The sequence below is a fragment of the Sceloporus undulatus genome, chromosome 1 (assembly GCF_019175285.1).
Source record: "Sceloporus undulatus isolate JIND9_A2432 ecotype Alabama chromosome 1, SceUnd_v1.1, whole genome shotgun sequence".
NCBI classification, from domain to species: domain Eukaryota; kingdom Metazoa; phylum Chordata; class Lepidosauria; order Squamata; family Phrynosomatidae; genus Sceloporus; species Sceloporus undulatus.
The window spans coordinates 160894688-160915604 of record NC_056522.1 but is presented as its reverse complement, the minus strand read 5'-3'; the positions used below and the strand labels follow the sequence as shown (position 1 = coordinate 160915604).

The window sequence follows — 20917 nt, the reverse complement described above, 5'->3', positions numbered from 1 at the left end:
AAGGGAAGATTGGGGATATAAATAAATATTTTATTATTATTATTATTATTATTATTATTATTACAGTAAAGTATTTTTTTAAAAAACAGCCTGCAATTGTACAGTAAATTCTTAACTATTTACTTTTTTAACAACAGCGCCAACACTGAAAAATAGTAGAAAATAGATCAGAAATGTAGACAGAGGGAAACTGTTTAAACCAGCTTTCCTCAAGCCAGTGCTACCCTCAGGTATGATAGACTACACCTATTAAAGACCATATACTGTACAGTATACAAAGGGATCTTGTAGCACCTTTGAAACTAACTGGGGGAAAAAAGAAACTGATAGCATAAGCTTTCATACTGCCTTCATTCTTTCACTTAAGTTTCAAAGGAGCTACAAGATCCCTTTTCATACTGATATTATAGACTAACATGGCTATATCTTTGAATAAAGACAAACCAGGTTAAGGAAGAGTTGTTTTAAGAATTTGCCAATTTTTCTTGGTAATGATTTTGCATAAGTAATATTTTTCCATATCTAGCATTACCCTTTGCCCCGAGACCTTTTCTGTGGCGGGATACAAACCGCCATGTAGTACGTATTCTATATGTACTAGGGTTAGGAAGGGGCGGTGCTTCCGCACCCCCCTAACCCTAGTACGTATAGAATACGTACAAGATGGCGGCGCCCCTTCCACATGGGCGCCGCCATCTTTACGTACTGGACGCATAGCGTCCAGACGTGTCACGGCGCCTATGACGTCGCGAATGCGCCAGCGGCGCCTCACGACATCATAAAGGCGCCGCAAAAAGAAGCTCCGAAATGGAGCTTCTTTTTTGCTCCGCGCGGGAGCCGCGCGGTTTGGCTGCTGCAGCTCCCGCACGGAGCAAATGGCGCCGGCGGGAGACCGCCGCAAAGTGGCAGTCTGTATCCCGCCTGTGTTTTCATTAGTGTCAAGACTTTCTAAACATGAATGAGCAGATTTAAAGAATATCTTGAAGACGTTTTCACATTTTCCAATATACTTTCTACATTGACCGCTTGCCTGAGAACCTCCTGCAAATCCACTTGAACAAGCCGGATTTATAGGAATCCATAACGAACTGCAGAGTGAGCCTGCTTAAAGATTTGGAGTGGGTTGTCATCAATATACGGGTGACAGCAAGCTCAGTTTCTCTTTTTCACCTGAGTAAGAGGTTTGTGTGGAGGCAATAACAGGCTGGATTAGAGTGAATAATTGAAACGCCGTCCAGTTCAGACAAGACAAAGTTACTCCATCTGGTAACCTTAGCATTGATAGGCTGATAGATATCTTGGATAGTTTAAGATGTTGAAGTCTTGGAGGTCAGTGTCTTTTCCTGGATACTCAGATAGAGATTATAGCCAAGAGCACATTGTAACAACCTTGGCTGATTTCATTATTTCCATCCCTTCCTTAACAAGAAGGGTTTGATCATTGTAGTGCATAACCTGGTAACAAATGAGCAAAAGCCATATAATGCTTATTTTTACAAGCTCCAGTTGTAGGTCTTCTAAATTTAAGGTATGGGCACTCCTTTTTTAAAACCCTTTATGGATTTGTGGAGTTCCAGGTAGAACATTCTACCATAACTATAAGGTTGGATCTGCCTTTTGTCCCAAATATGTGCCTGTCTAGGGAAGCTCCTTTTCTAGGGGAGCTAACTGTCTAGGGCAGTGGTTCCCAACCTTCCTAATGCCTCAACCCTTTAATACAGTTCCTCATGTTGTGGTGAGCCAAACCCATGAAATTATTTTTGTTGCTACTTCATAACTGTAATGAAATAGGTGTTTTCCAATGGTCTTAGGCGACCCCCATAAAAGGGTAATTTGACCCCCAAAGGGGTCCCGACCCACAGGTTGGGAACCACTGGTCTAGTGGATCCATTGTGTAACAGAGTTGTGCACTCTGTATTTTCCAGGCAGCATTTTCAAAAGGGCAGAGAAACTACAGTATTGTGAGAAGGAGTAGGTGAGAAATGTGTTTTTGCCAGCCCAGTTGCCTCCATCTAAATCTAGGCCCACTCTGTCCTCCTAGACCCACTCTGTCTTCCTTTAAGACCTGGAGATGAGAAGCTTTTGGTGCTGCCCTTAGTTCAGTAATGCCCTCTAAGCTTTGGAATTGGTTCCAAGATATGTCCAGCAGATTACAAAGTCTACCACTCTTAAGCAACTGACCAAAATCTTCCTGTTTTATGCAAGCTTCTTGGGATTAGTTCTTTTATTAGTGTGTGTGTATGTGTGTGTATTAGTATTAGTTCTTTTATTAGTATATGGATGAGCCGGCCCTGGACGTGCATCTTCACTGGGTCCAGGATCCAGTTCCTTCCCCTGTGGTCTCCACTGCACTTCTATGCAACCACACACTGTTGAATTTTAGTGCCAGAAGTGTGGAAAGTTACATTTCTGATAAAACACTTGTTCTGAAAGCAAATAGTACTTGTAGGAGTGTGATTCCTCTTGTTCTACAGCAAAATTGCAATGTTTTGTTGCTGCTGTTGCTATTGCACCATAGAATTTCAGCAATGAGCACAAATGGGGGGGGGGTTAAAGACATCACATTTGGCCTGTAATCTCTTTAAGCTTCATGCCTTGAAATACTTCAAGATCCTTGTGCCACTGTGGATTTCTTTCCTATTTATTGTTTTACTTGGTCTTTTAGTTTTAATAATAATAATATTAATTTATTTCTAACCTGCCTCTCCCTACGGATCGAGGCGGGTTACAATACCTTCTAATGTTGTTGCTGGTAGTATTTCTTTATGCTGATGCTCATCCCACTAAATATTAACACCTTAAGCTGCAGTCGTGTGCACTCTTATGTGTTGGTAATTTCCTTGGAACACAGTAAGGCTTTCTTCTGCATGGATATGTGTGTTAGGATTGTCCTGCACATCCACTAATAGAAAAAACAACCTCTCTGCCCCCAGTTAATTATATTAGCCTGTCTCCTCCCTGCTGTTGTCTGTTTGTCTCCATATATTGTGCCTTTCAATCTTCTTTTGTATTTTTCAAAGAATTTCAAAATCTATGCCAATACTGTGTCTGTGCCAGCTTTTTTTCTATGCCTCTCGAAATCTAAACACATTTGTTAATGCGAATAAATGATAGTGTTTACCAGTACTCCTTCACACAAAGCACTGAACTGAACTAAAAAGTGATCTTTGAATTGATCTCTGTCCAACCCTAGACATGCTCATAATGTTGCCTCTAAAGAGGTCAGCTCCAGGATACAACTGGTTCTGTCCATTAGGCACATGATCTTCATGGCACTGAGTGCCCTTTTCTCTCTTTGATTTTGACGAGAGACCACCTTAATGCACTTGGAGTGCTGTTGTCAGCTGTAGGCTTGGTTTGTTTCCATCACAAATCAAAAAGCATGTTTCTCCCGTACCTGCAGATACCATTTTTTTAAAAAAAGAAAAATGGATATGCTTTGGTTTTAAAGACTTTTTCTTGTCCCGCTTTCCATGATAGTGGGAATACATGTGTGTTTCTTACTATTTCTTCCATGGTGATTCTGTGCTTTTTAATATATCTACATGTATTTGCTGCTTTCTATCCTTGAGAGAGGGTCCTTCTTTTCTGAACTGAATTGGAGAACATGTTGGGATATCTGTTTTGTAAGTTAAGACATTTTTTTTATTTAGAGAATGTGTTAGATAGATATACATATAGCATTATGTTTTAAAACCCCAGTAACAACAGTAGCAAAATCTGGGGACAATACATCTGGATTCAAAATAAAAATAAAAAAGATAGAAATTACATAATCTACCATTGATCCAAAATTAAGAGGACAACATATCATTCCAAATGTTTACTTGAAACTTCAGAGGATGAATAGTATTAAAAGCACAGCTGTTATTGGCATGTATTCAGTAATTAGACACCAAACACTATAACAAGTTCCAGTCATTTATATCCCATTCAAAATTTCAGGCTGTGCTGTCAATTTCTCCATTAGAGAGAGCACTATTCCATAAACCTTCCTCTCAAACTATACAAAAATAGATTAGGCAGACTCTCTTTTGATGCATGTTTGCTGGGCAGATTTTTTTTAGCAGCGTTACCAGAAACACCTGTATATATGTGTATTTGTTTAAATAATATTTGCAGAATGTGTGTTGCATTGCAAAAATAAAACATATGAACACAAATTACCAATATAATGCCTACCTTTTTAAAAAAAAGACATAAATGAAATAATAATAACAGTAATAATAGTTCTGATTTATTGTGGTATGTGGCTGCATCCCCACTGCAGAAATAATCCAGTTCGACCTGATTTTTACTGCCGTGGTTCAATGCTATGGAATTCTGGGAAGTGTAGTTTGTTGTGGCACCAGAGCAGAGGGTGCCACAAAAAATGCACTTCCCAGAATTCCATAGCATTGAGTCGTGGCAGTAAAAGTGGTGTCACACTGGGTTATTGCTGTAGCGGGGATGCAGCCTGCATCTTCATACATAATTGGTAAGTTTAAATATTACATTATCTTCCAAAGTTTGGAATAACAATCATACATGTGTGGATCTTTTCCAATAACATGTACTTATTTTTGCAAGAATACTCAGGCAAGGATGAATTTTGTATCAAATCAGCAGTGTTTGAAAGGTGTTTGAGTCCCAGACAGTTTGAAAAAAGCTAGAATTTTCATCATTCCTAAATCAGGAAAGGATGCTTACCTAACTGCTACCTATCATTTTACTAAACTGCTGCATATCATTTCATTATCATTTAGACTTCTGTTCTGGCTTGTCAGATAAATATGTTGACTACTAAATATATTATCCCTGATAAATGCAATTGAGCAAACCTTTAATTGAGCTAACAAAGGGGAAGTATGCAACTCTCCCTTCTGTCCTTGGACACTCTTAAGGTTTTTGATAAGATAAAGTGGAAATGCCTATTCAGTTTATGGAAGAGAGTAAATTTTGGAGATGTCTTTGTGTCAGTGATTGCCAGCTAACATGGGATTAAGGGCATATATTCATGTCCACAAGATTGATTGGGGAAGGACAAAGTAAAGATTTGCATTACACCTTGACATGGGTTTTTCTTGTTTGTTCTAGACTAGGAGTGTATTCTTTTATCATATAAGAAAGAGAAAGGCATGGCAATAACTAAAAAGACTATTAATAATACTTCAGTAAAACTAGTTACTTCTTCCATATAGCAGTATAAAACCTAAAAATATTAACAGTAACAAAAAAATTGCATCAGTCTTTCTTAACTCTTTGGGATAAAGTAGAAATAGCAGTTGTCGGGGTGGATGATGGGGAGGAGTCGGGTTGGGATCCCGCACGGGAAGACGGTGGACAAGAGGACCGCAAGACGTGGGGAGGCTGCAGAAACATGGGGCTCAGCTGTGAAGAGGAGGGGAGGCTCAGGGAAGAGGAGAAGGAGCTAAAGAAGACACCGGAGTTAGGAGAGGAGACGGTGTATGAGGAGGAGATCACCATGCGGGTTCAGAATGCTTGAACTGCGGACTTGACTCGCCGACACCTATGAGGTAGACGGGGCAGTAATGGGAGTGACGGGCTTTAGGACCCTAGAGTAGAAGGCTTCTTCACTGACCGAGTTCACCTGGCAACCTTAGAAGTGGAAGAGGGGCCCTAGCAAGCCTGCCCTGTGATTGGACCTGGACCTCATCTCTGCTGGGACATTCGAGGACGGTGTTGGCCTATGGGATGTCCCCCTAGGCCACTAGAGTGAGGGAAGCCGGAGCCGGAAGGAGAGGTATCCACTCCTAAGTCTTACAGACTTAGAGTGGGAAAGTTGGGTGGTCGGTAAAGTAACCGGCCAGCCACATGGGAGAAACCGGAAGTTATATAATGTTTGTCTTGGAAATAACAGGTATTGAGTATTCACCGGCGTGTCCTCGCCTCCTTCTGCCATTATGGAGCTGCCAATCACCCCCACCCCAATTGGAGTAGCTATGGGCACTGCGACAGCAGTATTCTAGTAAAATGGGATAAATGTATTTTCTGGAATAAGCTTTACAGGCCTCCCTTCTTCTGTAGCTTTTACACCTTACAAAAAGTAGTTATGTATATAAATCAAGAGGATCCAGTATCCAAAGAAAGCAGTGGCTTGAGTTCTAAGATTTGGAGTAGCTACTAATTTCTCAATAGGAAACAATTGTGAAATGTATCTTAGGGAAATGTTGTTGTTGGCTACCATACTTGTTGCTATACATTTTGGATTTTTAAAAACTAACTAGATGGCGTTTCTGTTGTGCAGGAGCATTCAGGGGCAATTATCAGAGCCACCAACAGTATTTTATTTCCACCCAGAAGGGACCCCCCCTCCCCGATGATGATGATGTTGGTGATGGTGATGTTTGTTGTTATTATTATTTTCCTCTTTCCCCCAAAAATTGGGACTCAAAGTAGCTTACAACTCTGTACTTGTCATTCATACTGGGTTCTTGGTTATTCCTCCTCCTTGCTTGACAGGACAAGGGGGCAGAAACAGTACATTCTCACTGATAGCACATTGAAATTTTTATACCACTATTCCTTTAAAAACAAAAGTCATGCCCATTCAGGTCTCACAACTTTCAGAGCCAATTGTGAACAGAGGCACTGAAGAGATCTGAATGATGATTAGTTAAATAGATTACCATGTCATGAGATCAGAATCATTACTGACCAGTTTCCTACAGCGTTATACAGCTTTTTTTCCTCCTTTACTTGCTGGCTTCTATGGGGAATCTTGTGGAGGCAAAACCAGTGGCAAGAGGTGCCAATTGGTAATAACTGAGGCTCTCTTGTGAGAGCTCTCTTTTTTTTTTTGCACTGAGTCATCTTAGCATGCCTGATAAATTAACACATGTACAAGGTCAGAAAACTATATTTTCTATATAGGCTTAAAAGAGTAGAAGTGAGCTTCTTTTTCAGTAGCAATTCAGCAGTTCATTTGGAGGTACAACTGTCTCTCCCATAGCCTGAATAGAGAAAAATGCTTTTCCATGTGTTATTCAGGTAACGTAAGCAAGAAGCCACTGTTAAGACATGGTCACTATTTGTATTTTTACATTGGAATTTCTTTTGACTCCACTGGCCACAATCTGCCTTTCATTTACCCACCAATCAAGCATCAATATAATTACTGTTGGCCTGCCATATCCACAGATTTTTTTATCCACGGGTTCAAGCATCCACAGCTTGAAAATATTCCAAAATGGTATAAATTCCAAATAGCAAACCTTGATTTTCCATTTTATACAAGGGAGACCATTTTGCTCTACCATTATATTTAATGGGACTTGAGCATTCACAGATTTTGTTATCCAGGAGGGATCCTGGAACCAACACTAGTGGATATAAGGTCTCACTATATTTACCAACTGAGAGAATACTTCATGCATATGATGAAGTGGGGTCTCATCCATGAAAGTTTACAGTAAAACATCAATTCATTTTTAAAGAGCCATAAGACACTTTGTGGGTTTTGTTTTGTATTTTGTATTTTGAAAACAACAGAAATAATCACTTTCTCTTTTTCTTTTTTCAAGAATTTTCCCCAGAGAGTATCTTCTTCAGCAGATTCACCTCTATTCCTTGGCTGACCTACAGCAGGTGAGTGACTTCAACATCTTCTGAGCAACATATATCTATAGAAACATATTGTACAAGGCATACACTTAGAAATGGTATGAGTTATATTGCATTCACTTATCTATCTCCTCCTCTAACCGATTTCTTGGTGCTGATACACATTTAAATTGTAGCCTCTCCTCCTGCACACCAAACATTTCATCATGTAATTCAATTACTGCTGCTGCTTCTCGGGTGAGGTTAAATTGGATTTTGCTTTTAATCTGGCCAAATCCTTATTATCAGCCTAGAACATCTTTCACTCCCCTCTCCCCATCTCATTTCTCTAATCATTTCATTCCAAATCTGAGCCTGCTTTTCATATGATAGTTTCTGTTTACAAGTTGAACAAATAGGATGATAAGGCGCATCCTTGTCTAATTCCCTTTCCAATTGGGAACCACTCTTTTTCTCCTTATTCCTTTCTAACTGTAGCCTCTTGTCCTGAATATAGGTTATGCATCAGGACAATAAAATGTATTGGCACACCTAGCTTTTTAAGTGCAATCCATAGCTTTTCATAATCTATGCTGTAAAAGGCTTTGCCACAGCCTAAAAAGCACATGCTGATTTTCTTCTAGAATTCTCTGTTACACTCCATTATCCATTGTATGTTTGCAATTTGATCCCTAGTGCCTCTTTCCTTCCTGAACCCCGCCTGGGGGATTTCTCACTCTATATATGGCTGTACAGTCTTCAGCATGGCCTTGTTTGTGTATAAAATCAATGCAATGGTCTTGTAGTTGCTGCAGTCACTTGTATCCCCTTTATTCAGACTAAGGATGTATATTGATCATTTCCATCAGTGGACCATTGTTTTGTTTTCCATATCTGCTGGCAAACTTTAGTTAGAACAATGGTTGATTCTGTCTGTGTAAATTGAAGTAGCTGTATTGGTAGGTCATATGTTTCTGAACGTTTATTCCTCTTAAATACAATTTATACAGCTTTCACTTCACTTTTCAAAATTTGAGGTTCATCTTCATATGATTCTTCTTCCTTTTTTTCCTTCATCCTTTCATCATTTTTGTATAGCTCTTCTATGTATTTTCTTTTCATTTTGTCTTGGTCATTTGTTATGTTCCTCTGTTGATCATAAGAGTATTCCTACACTTGGTCTAAATTACTCTTTTATTTCACTGATCTTGTGAAAGGGGTCTCTTCTTCTTCTTCTTCTTTTCTTCTATTTCTTTGCAGAGATCATTATACTAATTCTCTTTGTCTTTACACACTAATCACTGGACAGTTGCATGCATACTTCTGGTTCTATTTCTATCTCTTTCCTTTTGCTTCTCATCTGTCTTTTATTGCTTGTAGTGTTTTGTCTGTCATCCATTGATTCTTCTCTTTCGTTTTGGCTACAGATAGTGTTTCTACATTCTTCTTTGAATATGTCCCTTGCTTCTGTCCATAGTTCATCTGGTTTCCTGTCAGTTAGGCTTAGAACAGCCCATCTGCTCTAACAGTGGACCATCTACAGGTTTCAGCATTCATGGATGGCAAACCCCATTGGCCCTAATGGTGGCACATGCACGCAGCCACGGCCATTAAAAATGACAGGACTTGAGGGCCCACATTTTTTGACATCCACAACAGGTGTCTGGAACAGAAGCTCGCCTACTGCTGAGAGCCAGCTGCAGTGCAAATCTATTTTTCACATTACATTTGAACTTGGCTGAGATTTTTTTCAGGTCATATTTTGGCATTCTGATTGGTGTGCTGTTTTTCTTTATCTTTATTCTAATTGTTCATATTACAGTTGGCCCTTCCCTTACGCGGGGATCCGTTCCAGACCCCGCTGCGTAAGGGAAAAATCGCGTAAACTCAAGCCCCATTAGAAATAATGGGGCTTGTTCCCACGGCACGCACCGGGCACATGCCCCATTGTTTCTTCTGGGGGTGCGGGAGAAGCCTTTACGGCCCCTTTTCCAGAGCATGCTGGAAGCCGTGTATAGAGCGCTCGTGTATGACACAGGTGCCCTATTGTAATTCATGGTCTGTGTCACAATCTGTTCCTGGCTGTGCTTTTGCAGAGAGAATGGAGCTTCTCCATCTTATGTTTCAAGTTATGTAGTCTTCTAGATTTTTGTATTGACCATCTGGTAATGTCCATGTCTAGTCTCCTCTGTATGAAGAAGGTATTTGCTACAAATAGATTATTAGCTTCGCAAAACTCTTATCAGTCACTCTCCAGCTTCATGTCTTGTAACTAGTCCAAATTTTCCTATAGTCTTTTATTCTTCTTTGCTTCCTATGTTTGCATTCCAATTGTCCATGATTAACAAGAAGTTCTGTTTTGGTGTATTATCAATCTCTTCTTGGACTCCAATATACAGTCTCTCAAATTCTTGTTCCTCTGCATCCCTGGCTGGCACATAAACTTGGATTTTGGTAATGTTAATGGGTTTTCCCTGAAGCCATATTGACATAATTCAGACTGACTTTCTGTTATATCCTTTGATTGATTTTGCTGGATCTCTTCTCACTATTAATGCCACCCCATTCCTTCTTATCTTTTTATTTCCTGAGTAGAACATTGTGTAATTGTCTGACTCTAAATGTCCCATTACTATCCATTTTAGTTCACTCACTCCAAGTATTGCTATGTTTATACATTCCACTTCTTGTTTTACGATGTCTAGCTTCCTGTCACTCATACTCCTCACATTCCATGTTCCTATGATTTGTGTAGTGGTAGTTAATACATTCTTTTTGTCTTGTAGCCTTCCTACTTTTTGACTTCTATTCTGGTTAAGACCTTTTGTGCCCTTGGCCAGATTTCCCCTCCCCCCTTTTTTTAAATCTCCCCTCTATTCTACCTTTTTTTTTAGTCCTTTCCTTGTATCCTTTTCCTATCTCTTGTTTCATTTTGGATTACCTCATCATAGGGTTTTCTTGGTGAGGCGGTCTGATGAGGGGGTTCACCATTGACTCCCTCTGCAGAATACCAACATACATTAGCTATGGCAGCCCTAAGGCGAACTAGTTACAGGGTTCTCTTGACAAGATTTATTCAGAGGACGTTTTGCGATTGCCTTCCTCTGAGGCCCAAGGTCACCCAGTGGATTTCCATGGCTAAGCAAGGATTTGAACTATGTCTTCAGTGTCTTAGTCCAACAACTAAACCACTGTGCCACGCTGGTTCTCTCATTCCCACTTACTGTGCCATTAAACATAATTTTTCTTCAGGAGAGGGTGCTGCCTGCCATTCTTTCTTTTGCATGGCAGAGGGGCAGGTTGACTAGCATTGCTCAACGACAATAACTTCTTCCTCCTCCTCCTCCTCCTCCTTCTCTTCTTCTTTCTTTTTTTTGGGGGGAACATATGACAGTTAGTACATTGGAAAGCAATATCAATAGCTTAGGAATAGCACTCACATTCTAAGATTAACTAAAGAAAGAAATTGGCAGAATGAGCTTTCGTAGACTTAAGTCTACTTCCTCAGACCAAAATGCATCTAAAGAAGCAGACTTAAGTCTATGAAAGTTCATGCTGCCAACTTATTTCTTTAGTTAGTCTCAACAGTGCTACAAGATCTCTCTACATACTATTCTACAGACTAACACGGCTATATTTTTGAATTCACATTTTAAAGGAGTGAACAGGAAAATCAACACTTATCCAAATCTCTCTGAGCTTTTTCTCATGGAAAATATGGATGCCAATAGATTTCAGACTGCTTCATATCTGGAACTAAGGCCTGTTACAGACTACCAAAATAAAGCTGCTTCGGGTCTCTTTGGAGGTATGCTGTTTAAATGATGCATGCACCCTAAGAATCCAGAAGCTGCACCAAAGCTACACTCCAGTGCTTAGGAATGGAGTGTGGCTTTGGCATGACCTCCGGACTCTTAGGACCCATACATCATTTAAATAGCATATCTCCAAAGAGACCCGAAGCAGCTTTATTTTGGCAGTCTGTAACAGGCCTAAGTTGGGGAAGATCTTAATGGGCTCTGTCACTTTAGGAGATATATCTGGGCCTTACTAGTTTCAGCTGCAATCCTATACTCACTTACCTAAGTGTATGCCCCACTGAATCCAGCAAGACACTTCTTAGTAGATATAGGATTGCAGTGCTAATACTGTAATTAAACAACCAGTATTAAGGTAGGTTCCACTTTCCATAGGTTTGAACATGTAAACAAACCATATGTTGTTAGTTATATGTTACATATATCTTCCATTTTAATATACAGAGATCTAGCTTTTCCTATTGTTAGTGAAAATGTACCATTGTAATATACAAGGTGAATTTGAAAGCTGCCAAGTGAACAGGTGTTTTGCCCTGGGTGGTGCTTTTTGCAATGTAACTATAGGACAAGCTAATATCAATTCACTACATAATGGCCTTTAATGTTCCTGTGCTCCAGGAGAAGAATAAAGTAGTAGAAGGGGAAGGTGTGAAGCAAAAGAAATTTAATTGTGGCAGATCTCTCAAACTGCTACTTGTGTTTCCTCCCATAGTTCAAAAAGCACCCAGAGTGCAATTTAGAATACCTCAGCAGGTCAGAGCTTTAGCCCAAGCAAGGACTGATAGTTTCCTCCTCCACCACCAATCTCTTCCAGTTACACAAAAATATAATAGTAGCAGTAATAGCAGAGTAGTAATGTCAAACAAGTTCTTCCATCATCCCAGTGCCTAATGAGTGCAACCAATTTTATAGCTGGTCCAGTTAACATATAGTTTTTCCCCACCCTTATTGCTCCCTTATTTGCTTACTTGAGCTTTAGCAGGCAAGATAAATTAGGAGCACTCAGATTTAACAAGCAGAAAAAGAGTTGTGGTGATTGTCAGCCATGAACAGGTGAACTGTAACCCTCCGTCATTTCATGAAATGTGACAAGAAATGAGCCTTTTGTAAAAACTCCACAAGACTTGTTTGCTTCTAAATTCAAGCCAGGCCAGTCTCTTGTGTGATAGAAACTAGGAAATCCTTATCATTAAACATGAAGGAAGGAAGTGCTCTAAATTTGTACAATATTTGCAATAAACTAAGCCATTGTAAGAGCTACTAAACAGGAACAAATAAGAATCCTTTTTATTTGTGTGTGTGTTTGTTTATAGTAATACACATTGCCAATATAGGCCTACATCTAGTTGTTAGTCCTAGCTAGAGTAGACCCATTTAAACAATGGGATTTATGTAAGGGATTTATGTAAATTGTTGTTGATGTTGTTGTTCTTGACTGCCCCCAGGCCATCTTCTCTTCCAGGTGACCCAGTGAATGAGGCATCTCCAAGCTCCCTGTGCTCAACAGAGGTGTTCAGTTCCTCCAAACTTAGGTCTGTGTCCTCTTTGATTGACTCTATCCATCTGGTGTGTGGCCTTCCTCTCTTTCTACGGGCCTCTTCTCTTTCCAAGTATTATCACCTTTCCTAGTGAGCCATGTCTTCTTATGATGTGACCAAAGTATGACAACCTCAGTTTAGACATCTTGGCTACTAGGGAATGTTCAGATCCTTTTTGCTCTTGTAAATAGGTCCTAGGAGGCCAGGATGACTAGACTGAGAAGGCATGACTCACTAGAAAATACAATAATGCTAGGTAAAGGTAGAAGACAACAGGAAAAGAGGAAGACTGCATTACAGGTGGATAGACACAGTGAAGGAAGCCACGGCCCTGAATGTGAAAGGCCTAAACAGGTCTGTTGAGGATAGGGTGCCTTGGAGGTGTGTCAGTCATAGAGTTGCCATAAATCAAGGGCAACTTGAAGGCAGTTAACATATACACATCAGCAATTAGTTCATTGGGTCTATTCTGGACTATTCTAGTTGGGACTAGTCACTGGATTTAAGCCACATTTACTAAAGTTATAAGCTCATAAAAACTTACTTGCCTTCCCCTCAGCCTACATTTCCCTACAAAAGCAATTTCTGGCCCCAAAGAATGCTTTTGTAAATTGTAATGCTTCCTTGCCTACCTTGAGGGTATTGACAAGAAGATTATATTGTAAGCAATTATTAAGTTACTTTTTATTTAACTACAGCAAATTGTAATATTTGGGTGTCAGTCCTACTGGAACTCCCAATTAGACGAGACCTTCCATTGTTACATGGTGAGCCAATGGTTATGTAACTATAGCATGGAAATACTAATAGGATTCAGATATGGCTTCCCAATTTTGATTACTTGACTGCATCCTTGAAGGATGCCGGTTTGGGTGTCAAACTGAATCTTCACAAGTCCATTTAGTTTTTGAAAAATGATATCACACAAAGAAATCAAGTAAAGGAGGACAGTTTTGCCAGGGGCAGTCTCATTTTCAGTGAATTTTCTGTAGCACAGTAGTTGCAGGGTTTTAACTGTGCCAGCTAATGGGTCTTGAAACAACATGGGTCCCACTTACCTAGGAGTAGCCTTGTTGAACTCAGTGGCATTAATCCTTGAGTAAACATGTCTGAGATTTCACTGTTATACTTTATGGTGTTATAGGTTACTGTTTTGATTTCCTTGTTCTTTGAAAACCGGACATTTTAAAAAAAAAGTTACAGCAGCCATGGAGGGCACTGATTTAAAAGATCTTGAATTACAAATCTGCAGTGATGCATCTAGAACTTAGAAAAAATATAGTTGGACTGCAACTCCCAGATTCCCCCAGCAGTAAATGTAGCTGCAGTGCAGATCCAAACTAACACAGTGATCAAAGTATGAAACCTGTGCATAGCTCTGGCATAAGTGTACTTAAATAAGCATTAGATTAAGGTAATTGTCTTCCTTTCTGTACCATGCAGCATCCTGATGTCTTGAAAATATATTTGACTAATGCAGCCTTTGACTTTCCCCACTTCTCTCTCTCTCTCTCTCTCTCTCTCTCTCATTCTCTCTTTTTCTTTCAATGCTTTAAGAAAAATCTGTAATTAACTCTTCTGTCAAGTTTGGGAGTACACTAGAAAATGACAGAAATTACATATCAAGCTGCCAGGGTGAGCCTAAAGATCCATAGGGAGAGAGAAGAAAGGGAGCCCCAGAGAATTAAATGGTGATTGTGAAGGCAAGGGCTTTGGCCCAGCAATTGTATTGTTCCTGGCATCCACCCTTTCAAGCCACATTGTTTACACGGAGTGTAAGATGAAAGGGGGATGGCCACTCACTGGTTTTAATTTGAACTTCAAGGGCACCTGAATTTTCCATGGGCATGGGGGCACGCTACTTGGTACTCTTCACTTTACCATAAATTGTACCACAAGTGACAAAATAAAAGCAAGCTTTTCAGTATCTCTTGTTAGTATGGATTTCCCCCTCCCATTTTAGATTACTGCAGTTTAGCACTATGTCCAGTCCCTAAACTGTGGCTTAATCTTAACAGGCCAAATTCATATTCAAGTTGGTGTGTTTCAAACAACCCTAGTTAAGATTAGCCATAGTTTGCCCAGGTTCATACCTTTGGTTAATCTAGAACGGAAGCAAAAGCATCTTAAGATCCTCTCAGCCAATCTGGAGGAGCAAGAAGGAAGGAGTACATAAGCCTGAGGTTCACTCATGCTCAAATATGGATCACAGTGTGAATGAACCTACAGACGTGATGTTAACATACTTTCACCTCCATTTTGTTCATATATACTCAACCATAAGTCAATTTCATGTATACGTTGAGAGCAGGTTTTGAGGCCAAAATGATGGATTTTGATATGATCTGTGGATAAGTCGTGGGTAAAACTTAGGGCCACATAACAAAGGATCTAAAGGATGAAGCAAAGGAAAACAATGCCAAAGAATTTACAAAATTCAAGCAGGCATAACTGTGCTCACAATAAAGGCTGGATGGATGAGAGAACAGAGGTGTGTCAGTGCTTCTAGTACACAGATTATGCTCTTGCCTTTCAGCAGGGGATGGTTCCTTTTTTAAAATAAGAGTTAAAGTACAGTACTAACATTGACCCGTGGATAAGTCGACTTTGGTTTTTGGCGACATTTTTTTGACTAAAATGTCTAGACTTATACATGAGTTCATACAGTAGATTTCCCCAGGGTAAAATGGCAAAATGAGAACCAATTTAGTTGTTCAGAAACCAGTACCACTTGAGAATACAAGTTCAGGATTGAATGCTCATATCCCCACATCAAAATATCGCTGCAAATGGAGAACTCACCTCATTCCCATGAGGTGGCTTTCAAACATGTTTCCTACATGCATACATGGAGGACTTTGCGTGCTTTCAGAGAGATATTTGTTCCTGTGAACTGAAGTGAGAAATATAGAACAGATGCCACTGCTGTTGTTCAGCCACAAGAACTCACCCTTCACCAAACACTTTAGTTGCCCTAAAGTAATCCCCAAAAAGATGCAGAAGTGTTACCTGTAAGGGAGCGGTTGGGTACTGTCATATCTCCATTGCCACTGCCAGGACTAAGGATGTGCAGTTGCACTGTTTGTGTGTCAGATGTCTTGAATTATCTCCCTGAAAAGTTTGAGTAGGGCCAACTGTGAAGTCTTTGTAAGGTGTTGGTCAGGAATTTTATTTGTTTGTTTGTTTATAAATATTATATATTTCAGAGAACCCAGAATTTAGATAGGTTACTACAGAACCACCATAAATATTGAAAAGGACCTTTAACTTTACAACTTTATTAGCAAAGAGTGCAGTGTGATGAGTCAAGTGTCATTTATGCAGAAATTTTAACAAATTCTACATCATTAAAGCAAATAAACTTTTAAAAGAAAACATACTTAACACAATGGCCCATTTTTCTTTATTTAGACTAGTGGTTCCCCAACTTTGGTCCTCTGAGTGAGTGCTTTGGACTTCAGGACCCAGAAGCCCCAGCAAGCTTGGCCAACAATCTGGAATTATGGAAGCTGAAGTCCAAAACATCTTGAAGACAAAAATTTGGGAACCACTGATCTTGACAATTTGATCTTAGACCATTTATAGGAACTGGCTCCTCTGAAGACTTTTACAATTTTAGTACTGAGGAATGGGGTGGGATGGTGGGATGATGTTGTAAGAACATTTGGTTGAATGTGTTTACAAACCTGCCTTTTGGAACCTTTCTTTACCATCATGAGGAGGTTTGTAAATGCATTCAACTGAATGCAAAACATTCAGAGGCATTTAGAAGACTGTATGTACCTAGAGGCAGAGAATGCATATACATTCCTAGCCCCTGCTTAGTTTTAGCCTTCCTTTCATGTGTAGGCAGATCCTGGTATAGAGCCATTGTGAAGTTTGTTTCTAGATCCAGTGCTCTCATGGTGTAAAAAGGAGTTAACAAGCAACCCAATATTTCTCAGGGACCTGTTTCTTAATAAATGTTATCTTCACGGAAATAATTCAGATTGTGAATCGACAGTTGAAATTATAACCTCTCTGTTGACTTATAAAAAACCTTATCGCCAATATGATGATAATGATTAACATGCCGATTTACAAGGGTGGGGTCACCAGCTATTTACAGACTCGTACTGTCTTCCTAGAAGCAATAGCACCCTAGAATGTAGGCCTTGTCGCCTCTTTAACTTCAATTATTAACCCTAACCTACCGTACCACACAGTACTGTGCAGTCTCATTAAAATTAAAGAGGGTAAGTGCAGGCTTAACCTCTGTCTGTTGAACTACAGTTTCCTTTTCCTGAAGACAGACCTGCTTCAAGGTTAGTTGCCTTGAAGTGAAAGCATTAGCAAAGACTGTTAGATCTGAGCTAGCAAATCGAAGAACCCAATATTGGTGCAACCTGATACTTTACTTGCTGAGGATATTTAGTCCTGTCTATACAATTATCTTAAGATGGCAGGTCTTGGATTGCCTAGCTTTCGAAAGATTTTTTTTAAGCTTCTGTAATTTTCAGCAAGTCTTGTGCAGAAGTGGGGCAGGGAAGGAGAGAGAGAGAGATGTTTGTTGATGGATGGAACATTAATTCAATAGACAGGGTTAAATGTTTGCCAGGATACATTGGGCAATTTGGAGTTAGTGGCTTATACTATCTCTTTACCTCAGGGAAGAGTCATCAAGCAAAGACCAGTTGAAATCGATGTCACTTGACATGCTTCTATGTGGCAATAACTCCACACAATGAAAGCCCAATTTTTGAAACTTGATTTCAACATCAAGTGTTAGATGGCACTGAGAGATATGGTTATTCTCTCCTTCTGTTCAGGAAGAGCACAACTTGTCAGTCACACCCAGCTTTGGCAGCTGCTGATCTTAGTTAGGACAGTATCCGTACAAATGGGCTGGACTAAGGCAGGTCTCTGATCGCAGCAGGATCTATGCAAAGAATAATATGGTACACTGGGGTAGGCCCAGTGCATGCAGTCTCCTGTTTGATGTTGTAGTCTCTGCCTTTTTCTTGGAATAAGGGGATGAATTACCTACATTGGAAGCCTCCAGGAGGCAAAATGCACATTTCAAATAGTTTGCAACCTCCCCATATGTACTAAAAATGCAAAATCAGAAACAGATTTGCAGCTGCTTCAAGTTTTATTTTGTTTCCTATTTTTGTAGCTTCTGGACAAGAAATTCAGCGAGAAATTGGCTCCTGGACCTCCTAAATTTGCTCAGCACTGCCATACCTGATTGCAGCCATGTTCAGAAATACAGGCTGAACGCTTTCTTGCTGTGTCAGTACTGCCTCCCCCCCCCAGGTCTCTCCATCTATTGATTTAGCTCTCTCTAGTTGTACTTTGACTATATTAGGCGTATGCCTAACACATTGCAAAAATCCAGAGATAACGTTCTTTGCATTGTACAGCTTTCAATGAGACTTCCTTAAGGCCTTTTCTAAAGAGGCCATTTGTTCTCATTTTCCCCCTCAGGCACTGTTTCTTTAAACAGCCTGTATAGTTGCAAGTGTTTCTGAGCAACAAATCCTACCTCTCACCTACAGATGTCTTCCCAGTTCATTTCAATTCATTATATTACTCGGTAGGCAAGTAAATCCTATGCTATACTTGTGAGTTAGGGTTTCAAATTATGCAGGAAAAGTTGTTTAGAAGTCCTAACTTTGTATTATAATGTTTTCAATATGTGACACCCATGTTAAATACTGTAATGCAGATTCTTATCCATAATATTAACAGTGCAACTGCATATATATGTACTCGGAAGTAAGTTTCTTTATGTTCTTTGGGGCCTACTCGCAATATGAGTTGCTATAGGATTACAGCCAGCAACTGTTGAACAGTTCAGACCTAAGTATGCTTATTCAGAAATAGCTCCTATAGAGTCAGTAGGACATCTTCTCTGGTTACTATCTAATACAGAGTTGGTTGTTATTGTTGTTGCTGCTAGCTGCCCTCAAGTTAAGTTTGACTCATGGTGACCCTTTGAATGAGGGTCTGTAAGGTTACCTGTCCTTGATTGTCCTGCTCAGGTCCTGTAGGCTTAGGCCTGTGGCCTCCCTAATTCAGTCTATCCATCTGGCATGTGGTCTACCTCTCTTTCTGCTGCCTTCTGCCTTCCCATCACCATATTTTCTAATGATTCATGCCTTCTCATGATGTGGCCAAAGTACAACAGTCTCAATTTAGTCATCCTGGCTTCCAGGGAGAATTCTAGCTCAGTCATTCTCAACCTTCCTAATGCCGTGACTCTTTAATACAGTTCCTCATGTTGTAGTGACCCCCAACCATAAAATTCCAGTGTCTCTGTTCGTAAAACAATCGGAAATATGTGTTTTTCAATGGTGTTAGACGACTCCTATGAAAGGGTTGTTCGACCCTCAAAGGGGCCACGACCCACTGCTTGATCTATTCTAGGATCCATTTGTTTGTCTTCTTGGTCCTCCAAGTATCTTCAGTGCTTCTCTCCAGCACAACACCTCAAATGAGTTGCTTTTCCTTCTATTGCCTTTCTTCACTGTCCAACTCTCACATCTGTGCATTGTGATGGGGAATACATTGGCTTGGATTGTCCATACTTTAGTATTCAGACACATCTTTACACTTTAGGCTCTTGTCTAGTTCTTTCATAGCTGCCGTTCCCATTCCTAGTGTACTGATTTCTTGACTGTAGTCTCTGTTCTGGTTTATATTTGATCCAAGGTATGGGAACTCTTTGATTATTTGGATTTTCTCATTGTCTAAGATGAATTCTTGTAGCTCTTCCGTCATTATTTTTGTTTTCTTAATGTTTAGCATTAATCTTACCTTGGTGCTTTCCTCCTTGACCTTCTTCAGTAATTGTTCCAGGTCCTTGTCCGTTTCTGCTAGTAAAACAGATGCAGTAATTGTTATCAACATTTTCTGGCCAAATTTCTGTAAATAGCCCATAAGATTTTTGTCTTATCATTTAAATTCATACCATATAACTTTGTATAATCAGACTGATTATGTTAATTTGTATAAATTTTTATATTTTAAAAATTTTCTAATATAAAGGGTTACAAAATTACATGTTCCTGAAATGATCTCCCAAGAGATAGATGTGTCGATAGCAGCTAGTTAAATGCCCATGCTACATTTATATTTTAGAATATTAGCGGCTTTTCTTACAGCAAATATATATAGCCTATATCCTGAGGTCGAATGTTGTAACCACATTTTACTTATGTTGTGTACACATGAGCATATTTTCCTTGAATTTCCTGAATACCTTTTACTGCTTTGGGCTGGCTGTGTGCTGTAATAAATGTTGTTGTTGTTGTTGTTGTTGTTTCTGCTAGTATTGTGTTGTCTGCAGATAGTTAATTTTCCTTCCTCCCATCTTCACTCCTCCTGCCTCTGACTTTAAGCCGACTTTGCAAACAATATTTTCTGCAGTTCTATGATCTATGCAGTTGAAGGCTTTGATGTAGTCAATAAAGCACATGCAAATATTCTTCTGGAATTCTCTGATGCTCTCCATTATCCAACGTATGTTTACAGCTGTGAATCCTAAATCCAAGCTGGTTTTAGGAAAGGAATGCCTCTTCCTTTCCTAAAACCAGCTTGCACCTCTGGTATTTCTTGCTCCATATATGGTTAGAGCAGGGGTAGGCAACCTGCGGCCCGCGGGCCGGATGCGGCCCAGCGAGGCCTTGGGACCGGCCCCAGCCCGGTCCTGCCGCCGATTGCCGCCGGGGCCTTTGGTGTCTCACGCGCAGGGGCAAGGAGGGCAATTGTCTAAAGAAGCCTCAGAAACATGCATTTATATTAACATTTTTTAAAAAATCAGCAAATTTTTTCGCGTGTCCTCCATTTTTCATTTAAAAAGTGCCCTCCATTTGAAAATTTTGTCCTACATTTGTCCTGGTTTATGTATTTAATTTTTAAACAATTATTTAATTATTTATTTTTTGGCTTCGGCCCCCCAGTTGTCTGAGGGACAGCAACCCAGCCCCCGGCTCAAAAGGGTTGCCTACCCCTGGGTTAGAGTCTTTGCTGCAGAAT

At 39.9% G+C, this 20917-nt stretch overlaps 1 protein-coding gene across 3 annotated transcripts in view; it reads left to right on the top strand.

Annotated features, from left to right (window-relative positions):
* The window catches only part of PLEKHM3 (pleckstrin homology domain containing M3), a 93545-nt gene that overhangs the window by 52330 nt on the left and 20298 nt on the right, over positions 1–20917 (top strand). For all 3 annotated transcript variants that reach the window (XM_042460448.1, XM_042460458.1, XM_042460466.1), the window contains one exon: positions 7524–7587. In XM_042460448.1, the coding sequence (XP_042316382.1) occupies positions 7524–7587 (64 nt within the window). The remainder of the gene's footprint in view (positions 1–7523; positions 7588–20917) is intronic.